The following is a 25,039-nucleotide window of genomic DNA, read 5'->3' on the forward strand; positions in this document are numbered from 1 at the left end:
CACACTCAGTTAATGGAGTCCAGACATCGATCAAACAATGGTGGAGAAGTAGTCCTCACCTCACCAGTCCCCTCGAAAAGCCGCTGACCAATTGCAGAGGGTTTTTCATGAAAATCACGCGATATTTATCCAGTCCCAGAGTGGTAATCCTTCATGGAGATGGGTAGACCCCTCGAATAAGCCGACACGTGCTAAGGGAGTCACTTTGCATTGTATACACATGTACCACCAGTATTACAATACGACATTATTGATTTTTCCGGTTGTCGGAGTCTCGCCTTGGCGATTTAAACTCTTTGAACTTCCTGTGACACGTGTCCTTGACAGCGGGAGGGCAACTAACCCTACAAAGTTGGGCGCTAACCGTTCAATGTGAAGGGTACTGCGGATTTTCAGGGGCGTGGGTCCAATCTTATTTAACTAAATTATAATCAAAGTAATCTCATAAGAATGAACTTTATCTTAAATATAATAAAGTTCTTCCGAATATGGTCCCTTATAATAAATACAAACAGCGCCTCTGTTTTAGGGTCCTTGCTTAAGTGAAGCAGAGGTCCTTCCTACCATTGAACTTTGGATGAGTCAATACCAACTTAAAATTGCCTTTAAAAGGTTCCAAGAATTATTGTAATACTTTACCGAGAAATTTTAATAAAAAGTGTAATTGATTCGTAGAATTTGGATAATAAAAGTAAAATTTCTAGAAACTATTATTATAAAAATGTAAGAAACTGAAAAGAAAAATGTAATATTAATTTGACACTTATTAATAATAAGTTATTATAGTAACAAACGAGAGGTTCTTGGATTCCTTTAGAGCCTTCCTTTAGAGGGTATCCTTTAGCAGAAAATCCTTGAGACCTCGACGCTCTGGTTGATGTGGAAAGGTGTGCGTGCCATCCGCCAGTTAACCCCCGATGACCTTGGCCGATTCCGGGTATTTCTTGCGAAATAATCAATGGGCAAGATTTATTCGCAGTAGGCTGGGAAAACAGGCAAAAATCTTTCAAAATTCCAATCTCGGGGTATCACTTAATAGAACCTCACTATATACCCAGTCCTTTTCCCAACTCAACTCGTTAACAAATTCAGTAAGGAATGTGATTTTTTTTGAAACTTTTGTAACACGCTTCGAGAAAACCCGAACACGTCTCTAAAATTATAGTTTAGTTATCTCATCTCATACGAAATTGGCGGATTAGCAGTATCTGATCACTCGCCCGATTTGGAAAATGGACGGCGAAAAGAATGCGGTGATTGAGTGCCAGTGCGAGAGCTACCCGGACATGCACCTGAAGGGAATGCTGCCGAAGCCGGAGCTCTGGACCACGGATGTCCAGCGGAAGACTGTGTCCAGCATGAAGGTGTTCACCACCATAATGCTGCACGCCTGGCGGCAGAGGCGCGAGGAGGTCCGTCACTTGCAGAAAGTTGTCCAAACCCTGCACACACGAGTAAGTTGATCTCCAGATTTGTGAATCATTTTTGTCATCTCGAAACTCCATCTTCAGTCCATGAAGACTAGGAATAAATTACACGTTTGCGACACACTGATACGAGTAGAACAGAAACGAAACAGTGAACTTCAACTACAACTGAAACAATCCACCTTGGACATCAACCAGGTCCGCACATCCTGCGAATCCCTTGCCTCGACCGTCCACGACCTCACCGCCGATAAGATGCAACTCCAGACGAACCTGCACCAGCGCGAAAAGGAAGTAAGTTTGGAAAGTCTTCCCGGAGGACTACTAATCCCTAATCACTACTCATTGGCAGTACGCAGAGCTGGAGGAGATTTCCAACCAGACCAAGAGGGAGCTCTTTGGCTCCCTGATGCAGCAACGCAACCTGCAGCACGAGCTGTGCGACCGCCAGCGTGTCGCCCAGAAGCTGCAGAGCGAGAATGAGCAGCTGATCAGCGAGGTGGTCATCATGGAGGGCAAGGAGGCCAAGACCAAGAAGGCGCAGGAGTGGTATCAGCGGGAAATGGCCCGCAAGGACGAACTAATTCGGACCATGAACGGGGAGATTGCTTCATTAGTAGAGAAAGTGCGAACGTTGGCAGAGTAAGAAAAATCCAACCCAGAAATGAAATAATCTAATCCCTAATCCTCAGCCAAAATCGTGAACTGGAAAAGCTACGGGAGGGAAAGGAAAAGATAGATGCCTTGGTCTCGGAACTCAGTGAGAAGATCCAGTCGCTCCAAACCAACGTCCCGGCTCCAGCCTCTAGTTCCAGCTTCTTTAGTTTTCGGGAATCGACGACCCCCAACGGCAGTCAAGTGGGGACGCAACAAATGATGTGCCCCTCAAGGTATGAGATTTGGACGAGGCTCCGCAACTCGGCGGCCAGGGTGTTCTACCTCTTCTGGTTTACCCTGCTGCCGGTATGCCCCATTTCGTACCCCCATTAGATTTACCATGCTTTTAGTTAGGTAATAAGAAGAACATCATTTTTATTCGTCTATTAAAAAAACTTTATAAAAAGAAATTTTTCATTTAAACCTAATCAAGGCCTAGAAATAAAAAATGTTTGTAAAAACAAAAAGGAACAAAATTACTACCCTTGATATTAATAATAGTATATTTTCAGTAAATATATTAAATCTATTAAACAATACTAACGGGAGTAAAGTTTAAAAAGAAATTTAAAAGAAGCTTATGAATACCATGTATCAATCAGCAAGTGTCACTGTTCGGGTAAATACTGACAAGCTCTAGTTGCTAGTTCACTACGTATACGTAATTTTTACAATTTCCCGCTCTTTGTCGTCAGCACAACTATAAACATCTTTTTGTTCAATAAACGCTTGCAGAAGGTATTTAAATTTTGAGTACAAAATATTTTTTCAATTTTTTCTTAATTTTCTGGGCCATCCCCTTCGAAATGTAGAAAAGGCAAGGGGAGGCCCATATAGCCCCCAGCAATGGCTGTATCTTGGCCAATTTCCATCCGATCCTTGAGCGGAATAACTTTAACGATTTGTGGATCGATTCTCTATCATTCTGCATCAAAATCTGAGAACAAATTATTTTTTCAATTTTTTGATAAATTTTTTGGGACACCCCTTTCGAAATGTAGAAAATGTATGGGGAGGCCCATATAGCCCCCAGCGATGGCTGTATCTTGGCCAATTTCCATCCGATCCTTGAGCGGAATACCTTTAACGATTTGTGGATCGATTCTCCATCATTCTGCATCAAAATCTGAGAACAAATTATTTTTTAAATTTTTTGATAAATTTTTTGGGACACCCCTTTCGAAATGTAGAAAATGCATGGGGAGGCCCATATAGCCCCCAGCGATGGCTGTATCTTGGCCAATTTCCATCCGATCCTTGAGCGGAATAACTTTAACGATTTGTGGATCGATTCTCTATCATTCTGCATCAAAATCTGAGAACAAATTATTTTTTCAATTTTTTGATAAATTTTTTGGGACACCCCTTTCGAAATGTAGAAAATGTATGGGGAGGCCCATATAGCCCCCAGCGATGGCTGTATCTTGGCCAATTTCCATCCGATCCTTGAGCGGAATACCTTAAACGTGTTGTGGATCGATTCTCCATCATTCTGCATCAAAATCTGAAAGCAAATTATTTTTTAAATTTTCTGGGCCATATCGGCCTATTTGTAGTTTCCCTGATCAAGTTCCAAGCTAAACCAAATAAGAAAACCCGCACATATTTTCTAATCTCTTTATTTCACATATTTTGCAATAAGTATTTTGTATAATTTATGTTATGGTTATCCCTTGCACACTCTGTTGCATTTCTCATATGTCCACAGTGACCTCGTGAGAAGTAATTCCACTTAGCCGGCAATTTATCGTAAAACTTACATTAAATATCGTTCAAATCTTAAATTGCTTTTACACTTACACTCTGCACTCTTATATTTTGTATCTGCATTATCGATCTGTGAAATAGAAAACTATTTTCCGTTTGTTGCTGTTCCTCTATCCATGGTATCTAAGTATCCTGTGGAGTATTTTATATTATTTATGTAGTATGCATATTGGCTATCAATATTTGGCTTGTTGGGCGTACGATCGATCGATGTATGAGTTGAATTTCTTGCTCGGACTGTTTGCTTGGACACGAAACTTAAAGTGAGTCGAGTTTCATCGAGTTTTTCGTTATTGGTTCAAGTGAGTTGAGTAAATAGACTTTGTTTTCTTCGCTCGCAAAAAGGGACGGTAAAATTACAATAAAATCATTTTGAAATATGTATGCAATTTGTTTGTTCGCTTGTTACTCGTTCGGTATTACCTACTAACGATTCATATGTATATAAATATATTTACAAATGGTTAGAGTTCTTCGTATTCTTGTGGCATATTTCATAAATAATTTCTATGGGCAACTTCCCCAGTGAACGCATCATGGACGTTGTGTCTCAGTGTGAATGTATGTTTCTGTTTCTGTGTTTATTAAATATAAATTCAATTTAATGGCTCGGTAATTTACACAATACACGATCTTGTATATATAAATTGTATGTAGTTTATCGATCTCTTCCGATTGACAACAGAAATCATCAGTAACCCAAAAGAAAAGCAACAAAGGTAGGTTGTTTCCTGGATGGGATCTGGATCGGGATGTTCGGTAATTCAATAGACACTACTACAGAAAGTGCTCTGGCTGCTGTCCCTACTTTCGTGATCAATTAGCTACGATAATATCTATTTAACTTTAACGCTTTCGTGGTATTTGTATGATAGTTAAGCTGCTTGGTAATCACCATAGTTAATTACTTTTCGATTAAAGAATACATTGTGTTTAAGGCTGCAAAAATCAATATTCTCTACATTTTCTACAGCAACAGTTCAACGCAAATAAATCAAATACAATTCCGCGTTCATCGCTTGATATTTCTGTGTTGCAATTTATTAATTGAATTAAATAATAATGCACAAATCATAAGTTAATATCGGCAATAATTGCTAATTAAACCAAAAAAAAAACTAAGTTTTTCTTCATTGCAAATCATAGTTATTTCGCTACATTTTCTTCATTTTTTTCAGCGGCGATATGTCGCCCATAAATACAAAAATCATCTTCATTTAGAATCGTCTTAGAGACGTAGCCACTTGCTACACACAGACCTGATACCTGATTGTATTTAAATATACATTTCAGTCCCGATCTACCATAGAATCGGGCTTTGTATTCTCTACGAACAGCCACAGGCAATACCGGACTGTCGTGCAGGTCAATAATACATATAATTTGGTTTCCAATATCAATATCCTTTGTTCAACATCAACTTAATAATCATTTTTTAGCTTGTCGATTTAGTCGCTTGCGCACAGCGTTGATAACAAAATCAAATAGTCAACGCGTAAGAGTTAACAAAACCGAAATCGAATCAAACTAAGGAGTCATCGAATACTTTTTACGTACTTTTCATTTAGGGAAATACATTTCTTTACGTTATCGTTTCAATCTTTTGCTTAATATTTTCTCTCATTTCTTTCTTTAATTAAATTAATTGGACGTTTAAGTAACTAACCGTTAATAATCGTTCTTCGTTGCCTTCTTGTCTAACGCAACACTTTCGTCTAACTAAACTCTCAATAAATACAAATACAATACAAACAAATACAGTATAGATAGTAGTTGGATAAAGTTGAATAGTTATAGCTTCGTTCGGGGATGTCTGGCATGGATGTCGTCGCATCGCTCATCGCTCTCCGCTAGTACTCCAACGACCTTACAACTTAAGCAAAGTATAAACCAAAGCCAAAAGCTTACGCTGCACGCTGATCTTATGTTAGAAGGGGTTGGCGTTGCTGCTGGCTGGATTCCTGCTCGAGGGTCGCGTGCTGAACGAGGACCTGCCGCTGGTACCCCGCTGGGCAGGCAGGGGGCGGCGAGCGTGGCGCATTTCACTGGAGAAAGGGAAGAACTTGGTTAGTGGGAGTGTCTATTTTAAATTGTAATCAAAGTAGATCGATCGTTTAGTTGGCTCTTGAAACATGAATTTAAATCTTTATGAAATACACTTTCAAAATGCACGAAACTACAATTTATTTGATCGATCCGACTGTGAAATAATAAAATAATCAGCGCACAGCGGTTTCTTATCAAATGGTTAGGCGGATTCCAGCAGCAAGTTATCAGGCGAGCGGCATGCAACACGTTTTCTGCCTCATGCAGTTGCTTACCGAGTGCTGGAGTCACAGGGGGATTCAAGGACAAAACATGGGGGATGAGTAACTCTATTTGTGAAAGGGATGTGTGTGGAGTGGTATATTTTTTTTTTTCGGGAAAGTGGAGATGCAGCTGACTTTTAACGACCCAAGTGCACCCACCGATCCATTTCCATCTCCTCGAGACGCTGGGTGAGGGCCAGCTTCTGCTGGACAGCCAAGCGCAGCAGCTGGTTGAGAGTCTTCTTCTCCTCCTCGGCTGCCTCCAGCTGGCGGTTGAGATCATCCACCTGGGTCACATACTCCTCACAGCGAGCGACAAACATGGCACGCAGGCCTTGATAAAAAGTTTGAATTAGAAAAGATTTTATGAGAAGAATGTAGTGATTTACTTGAGAATGTGGCTGCATCTTCCTTCAGGCTGCGCAGCTCATTACGCAGCTTCGACATGGTGTCGTTGACGTAGATCTTCTCGTTCTCGTACTTGGACTTGAGATTGGTGAGGGCCACCTCGGCGGTTTGCTTGTTTGACTTGAGCACGTTGCGCAGGGTTCCGATCTGCTCGCGCTTCACGGACAGCAGACTCTTCAGCTTGACTATCTGTTCCTGGAGCTCCTCCATCTCCTCGGTGTTGACCTTCTCCAGAGCTACAAAACAGAAGCAGTTTAATAGTGGCTTATACTTTATTATGCGTTGGACTTACCATCACCACCCTCGGAGCGCACTTTGTGCTTGTTGAGGTCGATGGTATGCTCGACGGCGGTCTTCAAATGCTTGATCTGATCGCTGACTGTGTCTACGTGCTTCTTGATCTCCACGGAATCCGCCAGGCCCTGAAGATCCTGAATGATCTGGGGCTTGGCAATAAACACATCCGATTTGAACTGCGATTGGATGGCAGTCAGGGAGTCGTTCTCGAAACTGCAAAGCAACATAACATAAAATATGCTCATCTAAGCCAAATAGTTCTCGCAACTCACCTCATGTCATCGCTCTTGTGGTCCAGAAGGACGCGGGTAGGCGTTTCTCCATTCACCATGCAGACCAGGTGATACAACTGGGCCAGGTCGTCGCTAAGAGCCACCAATGTGCTACGGGCTGATCCCAAGCTTTGGCCGGCGTTTTGGGAGATGTGTGTCAGAGTCTCGACGTCACTCTGCAGGTCCAGTGACTTCTGCTCCGTGGACAAGAGCTTGTTCTTCAGGTTGGTCACCTCGTTGCGCAGGGTAGTGGTGGCGTCCGTGTAGTTGAGACCCTTCTGCAGCTCAGAAATGTCAGTCTTAAGGCCATCGATCTCCTTGGCGGAGAGTGTGAACCAGTTGGCGTACTGTGAGATGACGCCTCGCAGCTGTTGCTCCAGTTCCTCCCTCTTCTTGTCCTCCTTGCCCTGCTCCTTGACATCGATCTGCTTCTTGAGCTGCACCAGGGCATCGACATGGGCGGCCAAAAGGGCCAGGCGGGACATGAAGTTCTGCAACTCATTTTGTGACTTGTCCAGACTAGACTGGGCGTCTCGAAGGTTGGTCTTCAGCTGGGTCTTCTCGCTCTCCATGCTCTCCAGCTGCTTCTCCAACTTCTTCAGCTCGTTCAGGTGGATCTCCGAGAAGAGATTGGTGCCGTCGGGTGACTTTAGTTCGGTGGTCAGATCTGCTTCCAGGCGCTTCAGTGCCAGATTATCCTCCTCGCCGTCCGAGTTGTTGCTGGCGTTGTCCTCCATGTTGCTGCGAATGCTGTAGGCCAGGTTGCTGATGTGGTACATGGACTCTCGGTTAAGGTGACCGTCAAGTTCCTTCTTCAAAGCATACTTTGCCTCACGCTCGCCCTATGAAATAACCCATAATGATAGTTTTTGAAGGGAAGAGGTATTCTGTGGGATGATCTCACCTGCAGGGCCTCCAGAGCCTCCTCCATCTGCTTCTCGGCAATCTTCTTCAGATTCGCCAGCTCATCGACCTGTTGATTTAGCAGCTCAACCTCCTCGGTGAGACGGCGGATCTCGTGTTTGGCACCTTCAAATTCAACCTGGAGAGCAGCAATACTTATTTTTATTTAGAACTATTAGGGATAGTTTGAATAAGTAACCCACCTGTGAGCTGCGCAGGTTGGAAACCTGCTTCTGCAGCGATATGTTCTCCTCCTCCAGCTCGGAGTACTCACTGAGCATTCGGGTCTCTCGGAATTTGAGGTCCTTTAGCTCGGACTTCAAGCGCACCCGCTCAGCCTCACTGTCGCTCTTGTCCCGGCCAAAGTCCGAGTTCTCCTGCAGCATCCTGTCGCGTTCGTTGCGCACCCTTTCCAGCTCGTGGCGCAGCTGCTTGATCTCGTTCTCCAGATCGAATATCTGCATGTTGAGGGACGTCTCCCGGGCAGCCGATTCGTTGAGGAGGGCATCCTCCTGCTCGATACCCGTCTTGTTGGTCACCTTCTGCGAGGTCTGGAACTTGGTCAGTGCCTGGAACAGGACAGAAAGCGGAAAGGGCGTTACAAAGCGAGCGGAAAGCAAAGTAATGATAAAAGTTTTCCGACTGCCCGCCCCTAAATGCCTGCGATTTTATTGCAGTTATTTGCATCTCCCAGAAGGGAGGCGCTGGGCCGGGGCGTTGGTCACTGGGGAGCCTGTTTTGCTGCCTTCTCGGATGGTGTACTCCCTTCCCTATCTTGCTGTCAGTTTTTATTAAATTTCTTATCAGAGGTTCGCTGTTAAAGGGTATGGAGAGGTAGTCCTCTTCTATTTAGATCTTAAATATTTATTTTATTTGTTTATAAACCTTTTATCTCCCTAAAGAAGTTAGTTACTCTGTCTAATATTAATATCCTGTCAGTTAAGAGCATATTAAGCCAGCCATGATAAATAATTATTGCCCAGAAGTTCTCTGTAATTATTTATTCCCATTGCAGATACGTGCCTTCCCATGGGCCAGATGCACTCTCTGTTGGAGATTCCATGCTCGCTGACCGGCAATTATTGGATTTTGTTAATTGCGCCTGGCTTTCCGCCGACCAGGCCAGCCCGGACCAGGCCAGGCCAGTGTTGGCAAGCGCATTAAAGACGCCCGAGAGCACATAAAGGTTAACGGTGGCCAGAGACACACCCAACACCCTGGGATGGGAGGCGTCAGCGGAGGTAAACACGAATACTGAATGTTTATGGGGGTCCTGGCCAAGCCCTTAACTGGGCGCTGGAGACCACGCGGTGGCCAGCAGTGGGCAGCAGCGGGTTAAGGTGTGTGCGGAATCCAGTGGTGGCTTTAATTGAAATCTCAACCCCCAACAGTCGTCCGCTCGTCTGGCATATTTTGAATGGGGGCCATTTGGAGTACGTGCTTCACAAGTTCTACCACCAACATCATCATCATCATCATCATCTCAGTCGCAATAAAAACTGGGCCCAAACAGCAATCTCAAGTGGAGAACCACGATTCAAGGATTTTGGGTAAACTAAACCAAGTTCTGGGAAAAGTTTCTTTTGACGGGAGGCTTCTAAATGCCGGGTAATTAGCAAGTCTCAGCCTCCATCCCACATCCTTAACCCCTTGATGCGCCTAACAGAGTGCTTCTATGGCCACTCTTTTCATTCCTGGAAGCCCGGGCCGTATAATTATTGTTGGCGGGGCTGGTTGTTTTTGCAATCTCGATTTGACAATCGCCCAGCCAAGCCGCCCCCCTCCTTTCAAGCCAAGTGCATTTCGTTAATTAGTGTAATCCGAAGAGGGGCGTGTGGGTGTGGGTGTAGTGAGAGAGAAAGCAAACAAAGGCCGACCGACCAAGGCGGGTCCAAAGTCTCGGATGGAATTTCAGCTGCCTAAAGCTGTCACACATTCTTGCAACTGAATTGCAAGGCGCCTCTTGAAAAGACTGGTGGCAGGGGCATGGTGGTAGGAAGTGGAAGTGGAAGACCTAGTGTGAGATAATCATCAGACAAAAGTTCTGCCACGAGGGCGGGCTATTAAAGCATTCCCAAGCCATAAGACATTTCTCTCAGTGCAATTAGAGGAAACAAAGCGAGTGTTTCAATCAATATTCACATCTTTGAGATAAGAATTTAATGACACAACACAGCTCCAAAGATAAGAAACTGAACTGTAAACAAACTGAGTTGTATAACAACCCCAAGAATTATCCTCAGTGCACTGGATGGCGCCATCTATAAGGGCAACAGGCCGCAAACAAATGACGGCATAAACTTTATGCAAATTAGAAAAGATTTTTAATTAACTCGAGCAAATATTAACACAGTTCAGAGAGGGCCAGACACCACCAGCACCACCACCCCACCCACGCCTGCACTTTGTATCTGCCGGATTGCCTCACAGTTCTGCTGTGTTTGGGATTGGAATGCGAGAAAGATACGGCCTAGATAGAGGGCTTCACCGAGAGAAACACCAAATCCCGTTCACCTAATCTAATCCAATTTAGTTTTGAAACTCGCCGGGCATTCTTCTAGGTGTAGGGGATTCATACGACTATTTAGGGAATCCCTGGACCGGCAGCAATAGCAGCTGCTGCCGTCAGCCCGCCGCCGGATGACTGCAATGAAGCTCCTCCTGGCCGGAGCCCACTAAAAATAGACCAGATTGCCCACATTATGACGGCGATGAGCAGAATTTCGGAGCACTGTGAGTGTGAGTGTGTGTGTGTGCCGGAGCACTTAGGTGGCAAAGCAACAACAACAAACACGGGCTATACCGGAGACTATAACAATTTCCTCCTGGTCAGGGGAGTGGGCCGATTGCGGTTGCTGCTACCAAGAGGGTGGCTTGCTCAGTGGGGTGGCGAGGGATGGCCTACTCCCCTACTACCTACCCGCCGCTGATAAAGTATGCCATGAATGACTGAACAGATTGTGCAGGGCGGCGCCACGCCCAGTTCGTTAACTGATGACGCCGACGTCGCTGCCCGACAGCTCCACTGTCCTGGAACGCATGAAATTTAAATGTGGACGAGCAGCCCGAGAGTGCAACAACATAGAGGGAAATATAGTAGTGAAGTATATTCTTTCCACTAAACATATCCGCTATAACTACTGTCAGTCTTTGCTTTATAGTTCCATTTATATTTAGAAAAAAAATTCAACCAAATCGGATAAGTTTTAGAGGAGTTATGGATGTTTTTATTCTACTACCTACTGGCTGGCTTTCAAATCCCCAAAAGTAGGCAACAAAATCTGAAAGATTGGACAGAAGAGTACCGGGTATCACTACTGTCCGTCTTCACTTTATAGTTCCATTGAAAAATTCTATCAAATCGGCTAATTTGTAGAGAAGTAATGGAAGTTTTTATTCAACTACCTATTGGCTGGCTTTTAAATCCTCAAAAGTAGGCAACAAACGTTTCTTTATAGAGAAAGAAGGGAATGGTTTGAAAGAGAATAGTACCGGGTATCACTACCTCTGTTCTCTTTTAGTTTCTAACTCTCTTTCCCATTTTTCCGAGTGCACTTTAGGTGTAGGCACAGTTCTTAACCCACGCACGCCCCATCAAAGCCGGCAGAGGGAATGGAAAATGGATAATGGGGAAATGAAAATGGAAATGGAAAACGGAGAATGCAGAATGGAGACCAGAGACCGGAGGCACAAGAACGAAGAGACGCATTTGCGGTCGTCATGTCAATGGACGAGCTTGACACTCTCGCTCTGTGAATTTGAAATGTCGCCAAAAGCGACAAAAGAAACCAAAACTGCAGGCGGAAAATGGGAAAATTGTGGTGCTTGCCGCCGAGTGTGTCTTGGTCCTGACGTTGCGCAAATTTGAAGGCATGCTAGGCGCTGACACAAAAGGACTCAAATTACGCTCTTAACGGAATGGGAATCCATGAAATGCACGGCATTCGCACTAAAAGGATACCACGGGTAATCCTATTATACTTAACCGCCCCTGTGAGTGTCCTAACAAAGGATGTGCATTGCGAGCGGGCCTTGATCACATGTGCGTAGTTGCTTTTAAGTGCTTTCTATCCCAAAAAACCAGAATCCTTAAAATCCACAGACTTGTTTTTGTTTTTTGAATACTCAGTGGGAAGTAAAAGGATTCAAAATTACATACTCGAGCATCATCAGAGAGTCCTTGAAAGGAAATAATAACCATTCGGTCCTGCTGCGAATCCTTTTCGGAATCAGATGCCAGTGTGTTGCATAATACAGTGTGCATATCCAGTGGAATCATCTCGAGCACATTTAACAGCCAATATTCCTCGCCACATTCCGTTCGTTGCACGACGATGATGATGGTGGCTCGGATTTGGCCAAGTTCCAGCCCAGAGCCAATTGGCCTCTGCAACTGGGGGTCCTTAAAAAGGCCAGGACCAAAGTTTGTGCAAATAAATTGCATCGTCATTATGCAGGACAATCGCAGGAGCAAAGTTCGCAGCTGGAGAACTGCAATTGTCACAACAGTCATCCCTGCATCCCAGCCCCAGCATCCTTGCCCAGATTTTTTCCTCATCATTGTGGCACAGACTGTGTACTTTACATTTTCATTGCTTGCGATTCATTGCAACGGCCTCTGGGGCAGAGTGGGTGTGGCTGGGTGGCAGGAGGAGCTTCAGTTGGCGGGAAATACAACACTTTTTCCTGCTCATTTCCTTTCTGCCGAGCCAGACAAACAGCCCTGGCCCTGCCAGAGAGACGGAAACATGTTTTGTCAGTTTTCAAGCGCCGCATTTAACCCTTGCCAGCCAACAGCCCACTTGCCAGCTTAACCCACCCACTGCAACCCATTGTGGCTGCTGCAGTTGTTCCTGTCTGCTGCCAGTTTGATTGCCGTGGAATTGCAATTTGCGCCAAAAGAACAGAGCATCAGTGTCAAATCATTATAATTTTTTATGTTTTCTATTCTTTTTTTTGCTTTCTGGCTTTATCCTCGTCCTGCTCGTCCTTGCTCCTGCTCCTGTCGCTTAGTCTGGCTGGGATTTGGAAAGGATAATCATTTGGCTGCCTGCACAGGGCCATAAATAGAGGCGGTGTTTAGGCCAAAGTGTTGGGGAATTAGCAGATGGGATTGTAATGCCATTGATTGCATTTGGAGGGATTATCCTTTCCATTTAGGATGCAATTAGGTGGCTGGTTGGGGTCCAGTTTTATGATAAATTATTAGAAACTTGCCTTCGTTTATGACTGCCAACCCCGAATGTCAAATAATGCCATTAATTATTAAATTTCTGTGAAAAGTTTTCGGGCAGAGGCACCCACTCTACACCCATTTTACGCCGGGCTGGGAGTGTCCTTGGTGGCCGCGCTATGCGAGCCATAAAATATGGCCCCATATCACACACTCACATGGCCAGGACAATACAGGACATGGCTTATACGGTCGTACATACGGCGGGCACTGCGTCGTCCATCGTTCGTTCGGTTTATGGCTCTTGTTTCGGGGCCTTTAATTGCCGCAGTTACAATCGTGTTTCCCTGCCACTTCCCTTGTTGCACCACCAGCCCAGCCCAGCCCTGTGTTGCAACTGATTCTGGTAACAGAATAAATTGCCAAATGCGGCTGACAGTTCTCCTCCCCGCCTGTCTCCCTAAACCTCCCGAAAACTGGCTAAATATTTGTTTTGTGGTCCTGGCATTGGCTCCCAAATTAGCAGCAGGAGTCCTTGTTTTCCAGGAGTAGTTTTAATTAGTTGTTTGTGGTTCTTGATTTAGAAGTTTTAACACTAACACTAACATTTGATTTTCGATCGATAATATTCAGTTTCAATATCCCGAGGACCTGTGTATAATCGAATTTCTGTTGCCTCTAGAGTTCATTGGATCAGAAAAATGCAAACGCCTTTGGCGCTTTGAGAAAATATTCGATTAATTTTAGAAGCTAATTCTGCGCCATGGCCTGGAGTCGGAAACTTGGCTCTCCAGCTGGCTGGTGTCACTCCTGGCTGGGGTCGCCCACGGCTGATGTCTTGATTACAAGTGGAAGTGTGTCCCTCCGCCCACTGTTGGGGAGCAGAAATGCCCGCAGTGACGTTGCCGTTGCCGACATTGTGAAAATTTTTAATTTTTCAGCTTCCCATTAAAAAGGCTGAAAAGTGTAGTGTGGGCTGAAAACTGAAGGGTGGCTCTCGGTTCTCGTAAAAGTTCAGTTGAGTTCAAATCCAACAAGCTGGAAACTATCAAGCTGCGGGGGGGACTCGCACAAGTACGCCAGTACCCCACCTGTCGGACAATTAATTGGCATGCTTTTTGTCCCCAACGCATAGAAATGCATGAATATGTACACACTTTCCAGTATGCAGTTATTGTAAAAGGTGTTTTTGCATCTGTTTAGTGCTGCAGGTGTATGGGTGGCAGGTGTGAATGCCCCCATTACGTTGCACTCTAGATCTTTGAACTTTGGCGTATTATGAAATGTGCGTAACTCGAGTTGTATTGTATAATAATGCCAGTCACCAGTCGTTAATATTGATTAAGCTTTCTATTTTCCAGGGGTGGAGATACATAGCCCGTTCCTGTTTCAGTCCCTCGCTTTAATTAGCAACTAAAAAAAGGGAAAATAAAGTTTGAAAAAGAATAATACAGGACCTGAAACGATAATAGACGGCAGGCAGAATGATTATTGTTCGTTTCCCCCATCGGAGCAGGACAAGAAGGACAAAACTTTTCCCTTTCAGAAGGACAGAACACTTCGGGGCCTGGAATCCACAGCCGGTGGCGGCGGAATTCCAGCGGAAATGCCAAGCGCTCGTGAAGACTAATTGGAGGTAGGAGGAGGTGGGGCATGTAGGGCTAAAGGTAGGTGCAAAGTGAAATAGCAAAAATAGATTGGCCGGCAGGGCTTACCCGAGAGCCAGGCGCCAATTGAGCGAGATCGGTGGGGGAGAAGAGAAGAGCGAAAAACGGAAAAAGAGAACAAGGAAATGGGAGCCCCCCAAGGGAGAGAGACAGAAGAGAGTGGTGTTCACTGAGGCAGTTTAGAGTACCGTTAGGAATGATTATCAAGGAAATACAGTAAAAATAAGCTACAATGGATAATAATTAATAAATTAAAAATAAAAACAAAAATGTATAATAAAATAGAGATAACTCTTATTTCATGACATATCATGACTTATAACTTATGACTTATAAAGTATTTATTACTAATCCATTACTAATTATGGGAAGCTCCACTGTATGTACAGACAGCACGTGACCATATGGTCAGCTTTAGTTCCACGATCAGCGAGTTGATCGCAATTATTTCTGCTAGACCAGACGCCAGACACCGAAGAGAGAGCGCCAGAGCCGGAGAACCGGAGAAGCATAGAGAATCGAGGAGGCTCCAACTCCAACAACTGACCAACAGGTGAGCGAGTTAATTTGCCAGCAAGACAAATTGGTGGCGATTGTGGAAAGGTTTTCTTTGTCTGTATTCATAGGTGAGTGTATCGGTGTCTGGTTGGGCGAGCAGATAAGCGGCGACTGCTTAGAAACAGATCAGCGAGCAGCAGTGAGGCCCAATTGGACATGGATTCGGATAAGTTGCAACAACAAAAACAACACTAATTTATGAAAAGCAACTAAAACAGGTAATAAAATGAGTCAACACCAGCTTTCTTAATGGAAATATAGCATATAGCACTTCCATTTAGAAAACCCACTCTCTTACCTCCTGGGTAATGTCCAGCTCGTGGCGTGTGTTGTCATAGAGTGTCTCCAGCTCCTCGCACTTGTGCTGCAGCGCCGACTTCTCCTCGAGCAGCGACAGGCCATATTGGGCGGACTGGGCGCTGGCGGACGAGACTTGGTCCAATTCCCGTGTTAGTCGCTCCACCTCCATGCGCAGATCCTGGAGCGTCTGGCTCTGGGAGCCATTTTCCTCGGCACTGGGGCTGGACATGATGGATCACCTTGCCTCGTGCGGGGGGGGAGGGTGGACGGTAGAGCCGCCGGGGGGGCGTGGCAGGTGCTGTTTTCAGATGCTTATTGCTCTCTTCCTGGGCGGAATCGTGGTTACTTCTTGGTATTTTGCAAGGTTTTCGGTTCTCTTTCGTTTTTTTGGAGGGAAATCGATAAAGGTGCTTCTTTTGTGTTTTTGTTTATGCCGGACGTCGAGCGAGTTCTTCTTATTTTGGGGGGAGGGGAGCCCAAACACTGACACACACACACATGACACAACTCCGCTCCGCGATGTGCGCTGGTGTGCGATGCGTTTCACCTTTTCTCTTTTTTTTTTGTCCAGTTTTAGTTTTAGTTTTTTGTGCGGAATCGGAATCGTGGTGTTGTTCTACGAAAGAAAAGCAAACGAACAAGTGTGTGGCACTTAATGGCCAATTATCCGCTATCCGTGAGCTTTTACTAGCAAATTATTCTGCACAGCTAATAAATAATTGGTGTGTATGTAAATTCCAGCAGTGGTGCACTCGTTTGCACACTCCCACACTCGCACACACTCACGCAAACACAGCACAGCGGCGCTTAAAACAGTTGGCAGCTAAAAATCGGCAGCAGCGCAGGAAGTGGTTTCAATTGACTCGAAAGCAGCGAAACACCGTCCAAATGACATCACACAAATTCCACTTTCGATTGGGGAGTGCGAGTTGTGCCCATTTTCAGTGCGTTTCTCCTGTCTGGCTCTACGTATTTTCGTTGCACAATTGCGGCGTAGACGGATGAGTGTGGCTTTAATCGGTTTTTGACGGGCAGGCGGATTTTTCAAGCAAGTGCAAAAACAAAAATTTTATCCGCAATCACGTCCGATTCGCTTTATTTTTGTGACGGTACAGGTACATGTTAGAGGTGGCCAAACTGCAATGTCATCGATGTTTTCAAAACATCGGTTCATCGATGTTTTTTCATCTCTAGAAAATGTTAGTGATGGTTACGTGAGAACAGAACCAAAACACGTATAAAAATATCGAAACAGATAGGCTTACGTTGCGGTGGTACAGAACGTAACGTGATCACAAAACCAAAACAAAAACAACGTAATAAATGGTTTGCCTCGAATATGTCGAAATAGGCTAAATTAATAATCCAAATAGACCCTTTGAACGTTTAATTTAAAATTCTATATTAATTGGCAATGAATTTTTAAAACTGCTAGATCATGTTGCAGTCGATAGTTTCTTAATCGATAGGTGCTCACCTGGCCACACCAACTGGTTTGACAGCTAATACACCGACACATATATTTCTCAATCACATTTACTTTACTCGGCAAAAAGGAAGGAAAACTTAAAATGCCAGACGCTGTACAACAGAGCTTCGTACGGAGCTTCATCGATTACTTGAAGAAGCAAGTGGACCTGATGTCGCCGGACCAGGGGGAGAGTATCGAAGTGGCCATCCAGTGCCTGCAGGCTGCATTCGACGTCGGCGATGATGGGGAACAGGACGGAACTGGGCAGGACCTGGAGCAGGAGAGGACACAGAGCACCACCTCGAGTGCCCCGACTGGAGATGCGGCGCCCAGTGGCAGCAGTGCAGCACCCAAAAACATCGACATGTTCGAGCTCTTCCAGTCGCTGTACATCGAGCGGAATCCGGAATCGCTCGCCCTGGCCGACTCTATAAAAAATGAGGGCAACCGCCTGATGAAAGAGTGCAAGTACAACGAGGCATTGCTGCAATACAACAGAGCTATTGCCTTCGACCCCAAGAATCCGATCTTCTACTGCAATCGCGCGGCGGCCCACATCCGTTTGGGTGACAACGAGAGGGCCGTCACCGATTGCAAGTCCGCCCTGCTGTACAACAACAACTACAGCAAGGCGTACTGTCGGCTGGGAGTGGCCTACTCGAACATGGGAAAGTTTGCGGAGGCTGAGCAGGCCTACAGCAAGGCAATCGAACTGGAGCCAGAAAACCCAGACTACCGCAACAACCTGGAGGTGGCCAGAAACGCCCGGAACCAGCCGCCGCAGCTGTCCCACCTGACGGACGGACTGAACGCTATGCTGGCCAATCCCACGGTCAGGAATCTGTTCAGCAGCGCCGAGATCGATCTAGAACAGTTGCAATCGATGACCCAGAACCCGATGGTTATGAATACGATTGGACAGCTATTTGCCAACATGGGCAACTCAGCTGCAGCCGGGGGACTTGGAGCGGGCGGCGCTCCGGCTGGTGGTGGTGCTCCGCCACAGGTCCCTCCCATGTCGAACGATATGCTGCAGCTATTCCAGAGTTTCGCCAGCCAGCTGATGGGTGCCCAGCAGCAGCCGGGCGGCAATGCCGGCAATGGTCAGCAGCCGGGTAACCAGCCTCCGCCGAGCATCTAGTGAGGGGGCAATCCCAGCCAGGACCGGATAGTTAAGCTGGATACTATGATTATTGTATTTTTAATGTTTAAAAGGCTTCTATAACACTATAAATATATATATTTTTATTAATGGTAATAAATATATACAAAAATTCAAGATGTACGTGGCCTTTTCGAGTGACGTTTTCTCCGCCAACTGGAGCCCGCTTCCTTTACCGATTGCATAATGATTCTATTTGAACTGCAATCTTGATTAAAACACATCTTTAATAGCGTAATGTTGCCTTTATTGAGTTCAAAAATGTATGCTTTCAATGTGAGTTGGGGGTTCATCTACATGTGGTACAATTTGTGGCTTTCAATACATGTTAAAATAAAAACTAAGCAAGTTTTTTAAAAAACAAAAATTCCATTTGATAACCGTTTAATCAATTGCCTCAAGTGGGGAATAAAATCGTTCGATTGATTTTTAGAAATTCTTATGTAAAGTTGGTTAAATAGTTTCAATATTATTGCTGGGTTTTGGTTCATTATTAACGTTATAAACTAATTTTAATTCATAGTACACAATTGATAATGGTGCGTGGATTTCAGTTCAAAGCAACACCAGCGCCAGCCTTTGTTGTTGATGTGAAATGAGATGATGGCGTGGTGTTGCTTAAAGAGTCCGCAAGAGACATTGTTCACGAAACAAAAACAGTTTGAGATTTTCGAAAAAAATTAAATAAAATGAATGGAAAAATATTGCAAACGTTTCAAAATGTTGGAAGTTGCGCTGAAAATATACCAAAAGGAGACTGTTAATCGGAAAATGTGTTCATACTCACCAGCAGTCGGTTGTTGTTTCATTCGTTTCTATTTAGTAGCCTGATTGCCGCAGGATCATTGAAGTTTTGGGTTTTTCTTTTATTCTGTATCTCAGTTGATTGTTTTCTTTTTCGTTTAGGACTAGGATAAAAGACCGAATTGGGGTATTGACTGCTGCTGCTGCTTCTTTACTTTATAAATCTAATATTTGTTGAAGCGTCTGTTTTTGTAGCCGCCCCCGCCACCGCCGCCACCGCGCTGTCTCGCCCTGTTGTTGTTTCCGAAGTTCTGGTTAACTTTGTTCGAGTATTTGCCAGAAGGCGGCGAGTAGAACTTTTGATCGTTGGATGGCCGCGCCTTTTTCTCCTGCTCCTGCTCCTGTTTTTCCTTGCCGTTGGCGGCAGCTTTGTCCCCAAATGTGATGGGTGCATGGCGTTTGCCAAGCTTGTTCTGGAAATAAGACTTAAATCAGTAAAGATACTCGATAGAATAAGCTAGAGTCTTACCGGTTTTGGCACAACCCAGGATAATACAATTTCGTGCTTAAATATAGGAGGCGAGTGGAATAGATCGCGAATCAATACATTGATATTCGATGTGGTCTTCAGGGCCGTCTGCTTCAGTTGGTTCTCCTCGGTCTTCAGCTCCTCCGCCGACTTCCCCTTCAGAGCCTCTTCCAGCTTCTTAATGTAACTGAAAACTCTGCGATAAGGTATACTTTAAACATGAAACTCTTTTGTGGAAACTCACCCTTGCGTGCCCCGAGCTAGATATTGCAATCTGGCTCGGAAGTCTTTTAGTTTTTCGGAGTCTTCGACGAAACTTAAGCTATTGGGATGTTTCTTGCCCAAAGTGTGCAGAGCGTACAATAAGCACTCTGCGTGTGAAAATTGAAACGATGGCGGGGTGTCCCCAAGATCCTCGTCATTAAGTTTTGGCAACGGCATGTACTCCTAAAAAGACATAATTTATTATAGAAAAGAATAATTTGTATAGCTTATAGGTTTATAGCTCACCAGTAATACATTGTAGACGGCATTGATGCGCTCGCTGGCGTTCTCTAGGGTGTCCGTGTAGGTTACCATTTCCGCAAATACTTTCAGCAATCTGAGCTGGATCTGATCCTGTGATACTGCAGTGGCGATCATGTTCCAGGTCTTTATGGGCAGCAGTTTATCGCAAACATGTGCGACAAAGGCCGTCGACTTAATGGTTTTCTACAAAAATAGAACGATTAGATAAGGCGATGCACATTTTTTAGGTTTTCAAGAAACTAAGTCCATAGTTGATGCTTATATTTACCGAAAAATACGGTGCTGCTGCTGTGGCACACTGTATGAACCGCTCCACAACCTCGTCGTCAACCGCAATAATGTCAGTGTCTGTGTTGTTGAGCTCTGCCTGCTCGGTGGCCAGTTTAACCAGCTCGGCGTGTCCGGTGATGGTGCTGCCCAGCTTCGTAGCTCCCAGTATTGTCATGCAATGGTGGAACTCATCGGCTGTCACGTCCTGCAGGGCCTTCTTGATCTCCTCCACGATGTAGTCTTCGATCTCCTTCGTTATCACATTGGGCCCCATTGTCAGCAGCTTGGTGGCGATAAATTTGAAGCAGCGTTCCCTGGTCGGCTCATCGCCCGAAGTGATTTGTTGGAACAGTCCGGTGACGGAGCTCTTTGTGTCCAGTTTGATGATGCTCAGCAGCGAGTTGTTTACCTGCTGCAACTCAGAGGGGTCGTCTAGGACGAGCAGCTGAGCAAGGGTGTCTCCCACTCGGGTGGTGGCTTCGGCGTTACCCTGGCATAGCTTGGGAAGGTCCTTAATGGCTTGCCGGCGAATCTGAAAGACCAAATAATTTGGTCAGAATATGAAATCGAAGTTTTCACGCTTCATTAACATCTGCCGTGTTAAAGACTCACCTGTGTGTCGTCATCTTCGCATAAATCGAACTGTGCGTCGATGGCTGTGTCGGCCAACTCCGGGAAATGTTTGAAAAAGTTCCCTATAAACTGCGAGGCCAGTCTCTTTTCCTTGGAGGTGCCCTTTACCGCCTTCAGTATCTCCTTGTATTCCTCCACATGCTGCATAAACGGAAAATACAATTTAAATATGTACCACATATTTTTCCGGCACGTTTCGTGGATTCCGTTTTTTTTTATAATGGCGGATAGCTTACCTCGGATATTTTATCGCCCGCCTCCGAAAGAACCTCGTAGCATTTGTACAGTCGCTCTATGTTGTCCATCTTTGAAGCAAATCCTAATTTTTAGATACTTTTGTAGTCAGTTTTATATTTTTATTTCGTAAAACGAGAGCGTTCCGGGTTTTTTCACGCTGCTAACAAAATGGTGCGCTTCGGTGTGACCAGATCGGAATAATAGGAAGACCTATTTTACAACGCACACTGCGACGAATATTTCTAGTCGAACGTTTATGCGGCACTGTTCGAGAATTTACAACGATTTAAAATTTAAAACTATACAATAATTATAAATTAAATTATATTTAAAATATTAGGTTACACCTTGTAAAGATCTTTTATTTACTAAAATAAATATATTTTGATTACATTTATGGAATCGCCTTCAAGGCCTGTTCAAAATACTCGACCATCATTGGGTAGACTTCGTCATACTGCTGGATGTTCTTGCGCCTGGCATTATCCCGGTACCGCTGCAATGCTCCAGAGATGAGCTCCAGCTTCTCCCGCTCCGCCGTGTGTCCGTCCAGCCACTCAATTAAACGTTCGTTGGACCAATTCGCCGTGGTGTGGGGAGACTGTAAATCCGCTCCAGCATGGCCAAAGAGCAGGAGCAGCACTATGTAGCTGGGTACCAGGGATTCCTCTCCGATCGTCTGCTTTACCAGCTCTTGGGGCGTTTGAATGATCAGCAGCGACATGGCTCTTAGCAGGCGCGAAGGTTTTCCCAGCTCAGCAAGATTGAGGCAAAGTGGCTTCAGGGCCTGCTCCATGTGCTGGCAGTCCTGCTTCAGGCGCTGTCTTCCCGCGGCACTCAGCGGACGCAGGATGCTGATGTTGTGCAGGAACAGCTCGATGCAGCGCTTCGCCAACTCATGGCCGCACTTTGTGGTCATCTGTTTGTCATCGAAGAGGGAGATGTGATGCGACCAGGATCGGTTGATGAACTCCTAAAAGAATAACGTATTTTATAAATAACTTGAAGCTTGAATGAGTCTGCGGCACCCACCTGGAGCTCCTTCATGTACATCGACGCACCAGTGGTGGACAGCCTCTCCGAGTTTAGTCCTGGCTCTCGGTGCATACTTAAAATGATGATACTGATGGTCGTTACAATCGACTCCATGATCTGCTGCAGAATTGTGCCGATGAGAAGATCCGCCTGTTCAAGGGAGTGGAGGATGCTATCCTTGGCCGTTCCCTGCGTCTTCTCAAACTGAACTTGCAAGTCGCCTAGCATACGGCGCACTGAGTCCTTGTAGTAATATAAAACGTTGGCCAGCTGCGTGTTCTGCTGCTGCTGGAGATTGGGCAGATCCACAACCTGTTTCGAATCGGCTCCCAGCTTGATTTGAGCTTCCAGTTTGGTGCACAGTTCCTTGCCACAGGCAATGAATACATTCGCAATGGAGTTCGTTAGACGGGAATCGATCAGAGCCGCACTTAGTTCGGTGGAGGCCACGCGGATGAAGTTGTCCACCGTTTCGTTTCCTGGCAAGTCGACGCCAGCCAGGCAGGCTTTCAGGTTTGCAGCGCACTTGCTGACATAGCCCACTTCCAGTGGAGCAAAGAGCTCGTTATCGAACTGAAATTCGCCATTCAATCGTTGTTCCAAGCCTCTGGCGGAGGTCAGCAGTTTGGATAGTCCCTCCTGGAGCGTCTGCGTCACGTGCTGGGGGCATTCATCAAACGATTTTCGCAGGAGCTGCTGCACCTTTTGCCAGAACCGCTGCGGAATACACTGATCCGAGGACTCTGAAGTGTAACCGAACTGGTTAATCTGCTCCAGAGCAGCCTTTAGCAATTTGATCTGGGTACACGTTTCGTAGAGTTCGTCGTACAGGAGCCAGTGCAGCGACTTCCAGAATTTGGCTCGGAAGTTCTGGGTGGTGGTCAGTTGAGGGGTCTTGCCAGGGCCCCGTACTGGGGCAGGCTTGCTAACATTGTGCGTGGGTGACTTGTTGAGCACGGAGATGTCGTTGCCAGCAAAGCACTCTTTGAGAGACTGCTCCATGTCCGCAATGAAGGTGGCCAGGAGATTGTCTAACGATTTCTCCAGAGTGTTGAAGTTCATAAAGATCTGTGAAGTGGAAGAGAAGGTTGTTACAGTTATGAATAAATGTGGATGAAGTACAAACCTTTAAGGCATTAACCACTTGATTCTGATTACGCTCCTGGAGGCCTGTGACCAGCTGCATTTGCGTGAGGTTTCTAATCTTCTGCCCCGAGCTGATCACATATGCCCGCTCCTGCTGGATGAACTCGATGTCCTTGAGCTCCTTATCTTCGATAAGTTGGCCCAGCTCAAAGTGCAGTTCCGCTTGCCGGAGCACATCTTTGGTGCCCTTCAACTTGGCCGTAAGGCTCAGAAGAGTTCCTGCGGATCGCAAGAGGTGACTGACATCGTGGAGGCGTCCCAGCACTTGAGTCTGGTTTTCCACTTGCTGGTACTGCGTGTCCACCTGGCTCTTTAGTCGGTGTCCCGTCTCCCTCACCCGCTGGACATCCTCCGCCAAAGTGTTCAACGCGGCATCGAATCTGCCGGCATGTGTGGCCTGCTGAAGAAGGGCTCCATGCTTGTCCCGAACTTGCTGGTGGAGCTCCTCGGTAGTGTGCTGTAGTTGCTTCGACAGCTCCTGGATCTGCTGTCCAATGGTTAGGTGCGACATGGACGCCGAGTAGTCGTCATCATCGGACGCTACCCCACTTGCGGACTTTGTCACAGCCGCATCTCCAGACACCATGTTGCAGATACTTCTGGGTGTGTAAAATATTTAAATTAACTATATAACTTACTTAAATTAAAATGTTTTGTAATGCAAACCAATTGTTTTTCCACGCAATCAGTTTACGTTGAATAAGTACGTTGGAATCTGGAACGCCGATGTTCTATTTTCAGTGTTGGATAGCGTTGTAGTGTAGTGTTGCAAATGGTGACAAGAATTATCATCACGGTGCACCTCCCCTACCAAAGTTATTGTTTTGATTTTGGAAAATACCTGTGTATGGAAAGGAAAACTTGATAATATTGCTAAAAGTCCTCTATTTCCACATTTGGCAAGTTCGACATGTCGGACGACATCAAGAAGTACTTCAACGGCCTTCTCCACAAGTACGTATTCTCCTGCAGCTGTCTGACAAGATTATGTGGGTGACTTATTCCCATTCCATTTTCACAGGGTCAGTGGACTGCATGTAATACAGATAACGGATCGCGATGGAGTGCCCCTCCTACGGGTCAGTCAGGAGAAGAATCTGGACTTTGCCCTGATGCCGTCCTTCATACCCACATTCACCACGGCCTGCGACCAGGCGAGCAAACTGGGCCTGGGCCGGAACAAAACAATCATATCGATGTACTCCAACTACCAGGTGGTGCAAATGAACAAGCTGCCACTTATCCTCACGTTTGTGGGCGCAGAGAACTGCAACACGGGCCACATCCTCGCCCTGGAGCACCAGGTGGACGGGTATCTGGAGGACATTAAGCAGGCGGTTACCGAGGCATAGAAGTAGTCTACCATGTATAACATAATGCGCTTTATACATATAAATATATATATTTTTAATATTTGTTAAACAGCGGTTTCTATTTTAGCTACATTAGTTCCCTCTAACAATATCAAAAAATGTGTAAATTTTATCCGAAATCAAGTGGTTTCTTTTAAATGCAAATTTTAAAGTTTCTACATCTTTAAGCTTGA

The 25,039-nt window shown here is 45.4% G+C and overlaps 6 protein-coding genes across 11 annotated transcripts; 3 read left to right on the plus strand and 3 right to left on the minus strand.

Annotated features, from left to right (window-relative positions):
- The first annotated feature begins 1,006 nt into the window (after positions 1-1,006).
- LOC6497616 (ERC protein 2) lies at positions 1,007-2,494 on the plus strand. 2 transcript variants are annotated; one of them, XM_014906266.3, is made up of 4 exons: positions 1,007-1,454; positions 1,512-1,721; positions 1,780-2,052; positions 2,120-2,494. In XM_014906266.3, exons 1-4 carry the CDS (start codon positions 1,233-1,235, stop codon positions 2,129-2,131), a joined length of 717 nt encoding a protein of 238 aa, XP_014761752.1. In that variant the 5' UTR covers positions 1,007-1,232; the 3' UTR covers positions 2,132-2,494. The 2 variants fall into 2 exon arrangements, with proteins under 2 accessions (XP_014761752.1, XP_001961706.1); XM_001961670.4 differs by having other exon boundaries at positions 1,009-1,454; positions 1,780-2,069.
- A 2,361-nt stretch (positions 2,495-4,855) lies between these two features.
- On the minus strand, positions 4,856-16,883 carry LOC6497915 (protein bicaudal D). 3 transcript variants are annotated; one of them, XM_001961669.4, is made up of 8 exons: positions 15,737-16,883; positions 8,244-8,609; positions 8,042-8,179; positions 7,138-7,979; positions 6,861-7,078; positions 6,550-6,804; positions 6,320-6,494; positions 4,856-5,896 (listed from the first exon to the last, which is right to left on the minus strand). In XM_001961669.4, the coding sequence occupies exons 1-8, from the start codon at positions 15,965-15,967 to the stop codon at positions 5,779-5,781; spliced, it is 2,343 nt and encodes a 780-aa protein (XP_001961705.3). In that variant the 5' UTR covers positions 15,968-16,883; the 3' UTR covers positions 4,856-5,778. The 3 variants fall into 3 exon arrangements, 1 of the variants encoding a protein (XP_001961705.3); XR_006507371.1 differs by having other exon boundaries at positions 5,756-5,896; positions 6,173-6,494; XR_006507370.1 differs by having other exon boundaries at positions 5,756-5,896; positions 6,080-6,494.
- Positions 16,884-17,208: 325 nt separating this feature from the next.
- On the plus strand, positions 17,209-18,488 carry LOC6497617 (small glutamine-rich tetratricopeptide repeat-containing protein beta). The gene has a single exon (XM_001961668.4). The coding sequence runs from the start codon at positions 17,310-17,312 to the stop codon at positions 18,348-18,350; it is 1,041 nt and encodes a 346-aa protein (XP_001961704.1). The 5' UTR covers positions 17,209-17,309; the 3' UTR covers positions 18,351-18,488.
- Positions 18,489-18,596: 108 nt separating this feature from the next.
- Positions 18,597-21,526, minus strand: LOC6497914 (apoptosis inhibitor 5 homolog). 2 transcript variants are annotated; one of them, XM_001961667.3, is made up of 7 exons: positions 21,312-21,526; positions 21,055-21,216; positions 20,441-20,974; positions 20,155-20,355; positions 19,889-20,091; positions 19,645-19,831; positions 18,597-19,588 (listed from the first exon to the last, which is right to left on the minus strand). In XM_001961667.3, exons 1-7 carry the CDS (start codon positions 21,378-21,380, stop codon positions 19,340-19,342), a joined length of 1,605 nt encoding a protein of 534 aa, XP_001961703.1. In that variant the 5' UTR covers positions 21,381-21,526; the 3' UTR covers positions 18,597-19,339. The 2 variants fall into 2 exon arrangements, with proteins under 2 accessions (XP_001961703.1, XP_014761885.1); XM_014906399.2 differs by having other exon boundaries at positions 19,645-19,840.
- Positions 21,527-21,653: 127 nt separating this feature from the next.
- On the minus strand, positions 21,654-24,302 carry LOC6497913 (conserved oligomeric Golgi complex subunit 5). Of its 2 annotated transcripts, none has more exons than XM_001961666.4 (4): positions 24,160-24,302; positions 23,474-24,089; positions 22,345-23,415; positions 21,654-22,285 (listed from the first exon to the last, which is right to left on the minus strand). In XM_001961666.4, exons 2-4 carry the CDS (start codon positions 24,077-24,079, stop codon positions 21,707-21,709), a joined length of 2,256 nt encoding a protein of 751 aa, XP_001961702.1. In that variant the 5' UTR covers positions 24,080-24,089; positions 24,160-24,302; the 3' UTR covers positions 21,654-21,706. The 2 variants fall into 2 exon arrangements, with proteins under 2 accessions (XP_001961702.1, XP_014761884.1); XM_014906398.3 differs by having other exon boundaries at positions 23,474-24,092; positions 24,160-24,279.
- A 2-nt stretch (positions 24,303-24,304) lies between these two features.
- On the plus strand, positions 24,305-24,915 carry LOC6497618 (ragulator complex protein LAMTOR3 homolog). The gene is made up of 2 exons (XM_001961665.4): positions 24,305-24,447; positions 24,515-24,915. Exons 1-2 carry the CDS (start codon positions 24,404-24,406, stop codon positions 24,843-24,845), a joined length of 375 nt encoding a protein of 124 aa, XP_001961701.1. The 5' UTR covers positions 24,305-24,403; the 3' UTR covers positions 24,846-24,915.
- Positions 24,916-25,039: the final 124 nt, after the last annotated feature.

Source organism: Drosophila ananassae, chromosome 3R (assembly GCF_017639315.1).
Source record: "Drosophila ananassae strain 14024-0371.13 chromosome 3R, ASM1763931v2, whole genome shotgun sequence".
Classification (NCBI taxonomy): domain Eukaryota; kingdom Metazoa; phylum Arthropoda; class Insecta; order Diptera; family Drosophilidae; genus Drosophila; species Drosophila ananassae.

Bases quoted from the DNA above. Each gene is read 5' to 3' on its own strand.
- LOC6497913 (XM_001961666.4), bottom strand. From the start codon at position 24,079: ATGGTGTCTGGAGATGCGGCTGTGACAAAGTCCGCAAGTGGGGTAGCG. The intron at 23,416-23,473 runs GTTTGTACTTCA...TCCACTTCACAG, and splicing joins AAGTGGTTAATGCCTTAAAG to ATCTTTATGAACTTCAACAC. The intron at 22,286-22,344 runs GTGGGTGCCGCA...TTATTCTTTTAG, and splicing joins TGTACATGAAGGAGCTCCAG to GAGTTCATCAACCGATCCTG.
- LOC6497617 (XM_001961668.4), top strand. From the start codon at position 17,310: ATGCCAGACGCTGTACAACAGAGCTTCGTACGGAGCTTCATCGATTAC.
- LOC6497616 (XM_001961670.4), top strand. From the start codon at position 1,233: ATGGACGGCGAAAAGAATGCGGTGATTGAGTGCCAGTGCGAGAGCTAC. The intron at 1,455-1,511 runs GTAAGTTGATCT...CTCCATCTTCAG, and splicing joins TCCAAACCCTGCACACACGA to TCCATGAAGACTAGGAATAA. The intron at 2,070-2,119 runs GTAAGAAAAATC...CCTAATCCTCAG, and splicing joins AAAGTGCGAACGTTGGCAGA to CCAAAATCGTGAACTGGAAA.
- LOC6497914 (XM_014906399.2), bottom strand. From the start codon at position 21,380: ATGGACAACATAGAGCGACTGTACAAATGCTACGAGGTTCTTTCGGAG. The intron at 19,841-19,888 runs GTGAGTTTCCAC...ACCTTATCGCAG, and splicing joins CTAGCTCGGGGCACGCAAGG to AGTTTTCAGTTACATTAAGA. The intron at 19,589-19,644 runs GTAAGACTCTAG...TCTTATTTCCAG, and splicing joins CCTGGGTTGTGCCAAAACCG to AACAAGCTTGGCAAACGCCA.
- LOC6497618 (XM_001961665.4), top strand. From the start codon at position 24,404: ATGTCGGACGACATCAAGAAGTACTTCAACGGCCTTCTCCACAA. The intron at 24,448-24,514 runs GTACGTATTCTC...CCATTTTCACAG, and splicing joins TTCAACGGCCTTCTCCACAA to GGTCAGTGGACTGCATGTAA.
- LOC6497915 (XM_001961669.4), bottom strand. From the start codon at position 15,967: ATGTCCAGCCCCAGTGCCGAGGAAAATGGCTCCCAGAGCCAGACGCTC. The intron at 7,079-7,137 runs GTGAGTTGCGAG...GTTGCTTTGCAG, and splicing joins CACAAGAGCGATGACATGAG to TTTCGAGAACGACTCCCTGA. The intron at 5,897-6,319 runs GTGGGTGCACTT...CCCTTTCTCCAG, and splicing joins GAGGAGATGGAAATGGATCG to TGAAATGCGCCACGCTCGCC.